This window comes from Nematolebias whitei, chromosome 9 (genome assembly GCF_014905685.2).
Source record: "Nematolebias whitei isolate Nwh7 chromosome 9, NemWhi1, whole genome shotgun sequence".
Taxonomy (NCBI): domain Eukaryota; kingdom Metazoa; phylum Chordata; class Actinopteri; order Cyprinodontiformes; family Rivulidae; genus Nematolebias; species Nematolebias whitei.
In genome coordinates, this window is record NC_056506.1 from 50,688,629 (window position 1) to 50,692,414 (window position 3,786).

Here is a 3,786-nt window from a genome sequence, read left to right on the forward strand (position 1 = left end):
CCGGGCACCTCCCTCCTACCCTGCGATCCCCCGCCCCGCCCCGTCCCCCCCTTGTCTGCCGCCCCTGTGTGAGTTCTTGGACATCGGCACCGCCCTTTCGCCCCCCCCCCCCCCCCCGCGTAATGTCTACGTTACCATGTGCTTGCATGTGCGAGGTGGTTTTTCAGTATTAGTTTTTCTTCTCAGCCAAGAAGTTTGATGTTAATTGATTTGCCTCCAGTTCCTACATGTTCCACTACTTCTTGTCTGTCAACATGTCTCACTTGTGAACGAGTCCTGGAGGCTCGATGTGATTCATCCGTTCGTCTCAACAACGGTTGAACTGAATCGTCGTCGAAACACACGACAACTCTGTGCTGCCGTCCGTCTGCTGAGCAGAAGTTCTGTTGGACTCCACAGAAATGTCAACCATTTTTTATTAGAAATGTAAAAACTTTATTTATCTGACACACAAACATTCAGTCTTCAACAAACAAAGTTTCTGGTCAGACGTGGAAACACGGAGAACATCCGACCCGTTCAGTACCTCAGGAGGTCCGATTCCAACTAAAGTCAGACTTCAGACGTGAAATGGTTGGAATTAAACTTTCATCATTTTAAACGTTTCCCTTTAATAAAAACATTAAGCCTTGAAATAAAACCTTAATTTGAGCTCAACGCTTCCTGCAGTCGTTAAAAGAATCCAAGCAGGGACAAACGATAATCTGCTCCAGATTGAGTCAGATTAAACTGGATTTGGAGTTTTGAACCGCAGCTCTGCTGCACCGTCCACACGCTTCGTCCCACGGCTTCGTCCCACGGCTTCAACCAGAACCGCCAGAACCATTTCGACCCAGAGTAAACCTGACAGAAGACCCGGAGGAACTCCACCAGGACCAGATCACAGATCCAGGATCAGATTCTGTTCAATCATCCGTCGTGTCATAAAGTCGTGCTGCGAGTCGACCTGCAGCCAAGGGGCGGAGCTACACCTGAAGCCCTCACCTGCACAAACCAGTTTATCAAAAAACAACAAACAAACAAACAAACGTGATGTCTGAAGGTCCGCCAGAGTTCAGGCTGACCCGACAGAGGTTCAGAAGATTTTCAGTCAAACAGGAAGTTCTGATCCGAACCAGTTAAATCCATCAAACCGGACCAGGAATAAAAAATAAAGTCCAGTTGCAGATTTAACTTTCTAGGATCAACAAACAACTTAATGTCTTGTTTCCAAAACAAAAATAAAAACAACAACAAAACAACAACAATCTTTAAAGCCGAAGGTTTTTCAGTAGTTCTCCTGACGTTTGGACCAGAACTCGTTAATTTGGCTGCAGCATGCTCTTGATCTGCTTGGAGGTAGTCTCGTCGTTCAGGTGTTTGGTCGTGTACCTGGGGGGGGGGGCGGGGTCAATAAAAGCTTATTGTTGTTTGTTTGTTTTTGTTTGTCGTGTTTACGAACCTGAGAGCGTTGAGTAAACCCTCCACGCTGCTGGGCTGCTGCTCCTTCAGGACTCGGATGCAGCCTTTCATCTGAAAAACATCAAAATATTTTACTAACACCAGAGACATCTGATGTTTTACTAACACCACGAGGTCGTCAGATATTTTACTAACACAAAAAATAATCTTCAGAAAGGGAAAGAACTGTTCAAATAAAGGACTAGATTTTTTCTTGAGTATTAGGTCAAGGTGAAGGTCACAGTGAAGGTCATGATGCAGGTCAGGGTGAAGGTCATGGTGAGGATCATGGTGCAGGTCAGGGTGAAGGTCATGGTGAAGGTCAGTAACGTACGTCGATGTTGGAGGTCTTCACGAAGGCTCCGGCCGGGTGGACGTGGTCGTACAGGATGATGACTCCGACCATCACCCGCAGGCAGAACAACACCGTCTCCTCGCTGGTGAAACGGCTCCGGTACTCCCTTCAACAAACAAACCAACGGTTAACGGCGCCGGTTCATGTCGGGGGCGGAACTTAATGAAGCGTTCAGGACTCACGGCGTTTCCAGCATCACTTTGCAGACGCAGGCCATCGTGCTCAAACAGTCCGTCGTGTTTTCAATCGGGACGTCTGGATTCTGAACGACAAAACAAAGTTTTTTCAAAACACTCAAATTGTTGCAGCTTGTCTTGATGTTGGAGAACAACAGATCCAACAGAACCAGAGCAGAGGTTCTGTAGGGTTCAGAGCTTCAGCAGGTGATAAATGTTGTCGTGCGCCCTCTGCTGGTGGAAGAGCGAACAGCAGGACTGGCCTCTGCTGCCCCCTGCAGGCCAAAACCTTCATGACGCACAGGATTTATAAAAAATGTTTATGTCCTTTAACTTTTAACAAAAAATGTAAAAGCACAATAAAAATAATCAGTTTAGACACAATGCAAATATCACGTGATAAAAATATTAACTTCCAGTGGTAACAGGGATCAACTTTATGTGAGCGTAAGAAATGACAGAAAACAGTTCTTTTCTCTAAAAATGAGCTGAAACAAACAAAAACTAAAAATTTAATAAAAATGTTCTTCTTCTCTTCGCAGGAAGAAACAGGAACTAAAACTTTAATTTAAAAATAATTCATCCACTCCCCTCTAAACATTTTGTGGCTGAGATTTTGGAGTACAGATCTGATACCAAGGGGCCCTTAGCAAAATCTCTACACTGCTCAGTTCATGCCATGAAACCAGTTTGGACTCCGTTAAACTGAAATGGGAAGCGGACTTGGTGGAACCCATATCAGACCCAGTCTGGAGAAGGATCATTAAGAACATTTACTCATCTTCAGTCTTTCTGAGACATACTGTAATCCAATTCAAGGTGGTGCACCGGCTGCACTGGTCCAAAGACAAGCTGTCCAGGATCAAAGCCAACCTGGACCCAGCATGCAACCGTTGTAATCAAACTCCAGCCACACTCCTGCAGACACTCTGGACCTGTCCCAAACTGCTGACAGTTTATCAATCTGTATTTGACACGGTCTCTGGAGTGTGTGACAACTGTTCACCCATCACCACTCATCTCACTGTTCGGGGTGGTCCCTGTGGAGACGTCCTTCAGCAGATGCCAGAGGGATGTGATTGCCTTTGGCTCTCTTCAGGCCAGGGGGCTGATTTTGTGCAAAGGACCCCCCCCACCCCCGGTATATGTACATTGGATAAGAGCGGTGATGCACCATATCCATCTGCAAAAACTAAGGTACACCTAAGGGTTTTGTAAAAAGATTCTGGGACACGTGGCAGCCCTTTGTGTTGTATGTAGAATGTATGTCAGCGCCTGTTTAGTTTGTTTATGCATGTTTGACTGATCCGGTGGGGGGGGTTCTGTATTGTTGTGCATTTAAAACTGAAAAATTTATAACAATTCTTTGTTTAAAAAAACAAAATTCATCCACTAAAATAAAAGCACTTTTAACTCTGACCGTTTAACGAGACATTTTTAATGAAGTAATTAAAAATGGTTCATTAATTTCTCACAATTAAAAACTTCTTCTGGTTTTCTCGTTAGTCACAAATTAAACGTTCAGATTAAAGTCGTTTGTTTTCCGTCTCGGAGAATAAAACGAGTCGAACTCACGTCTGAGACGAACTTGGACGTGGCGTCGCTCAGCGTCTTCAGCATGGGCGTGGCGTTGGCGTAAAACAGAGACATCCGATTGGCCAGCTCGTTGTTGACATCACTTCCTGCGTCCGACTGAAAGACAAGAGGCTGAAAACTCAAATTATAAAGTTTTTAAATATTTCACTCAGAACAAAGACAGAACCGATGACCGGACCGGACAGAACCGACAACCTAGACAGAACCGATGACCCGGAC

The 3,786-nt window shown here is 45.1% G+C and overlaps 2 protein-coding genes across 2 annotated transcripts in view; one reads left to right on the forward strand and one right to left on the reverse strand.

The window, feature by feature from the left end:
* The window catches only part of LOC119415294 (prohibitin-2), a gene marked incomplete in the record, with an annotated part of 38,458 nt that overhangs the window by 8,287 nt on the left and 26,385 nt on the right, over positions 1-3,786 (forward strand).
* The window catches only part of LOC119415290 (CYFIP-related Rac1 interactor B), a 10,619-nt gene continuing 8,049 nt past the window's right edge, over positions 1,217-3,786 (reverse strand). Inside the window, exons 7-11 of the mRNA XM_037682468.1 lie at positions 3,547-3,663; positions 1,978-2,057; positions 1,775-1,901; positions 1,442-1,512; positions 1,217-1,371 (exon numbers count right to left, since the gene is read on the reverse strand). Of these exons, the coding sequence (XP_037538396.1) occupies positions 1,302-1,371; positions 1,442-1,512; positions 1,775-1,901; positions 1,978-2,057; positions 3,547-3,663 (465 nt within the window). The 3' untranslated portion in view covers positions 1,217-1,301. The remainder of the gene's footprint in view (positions 1,372-1,441; positions 1,513-1,774; positions 1,902-1,977; positions 2,058-3,546; positions 3,664-3,786) is intronic.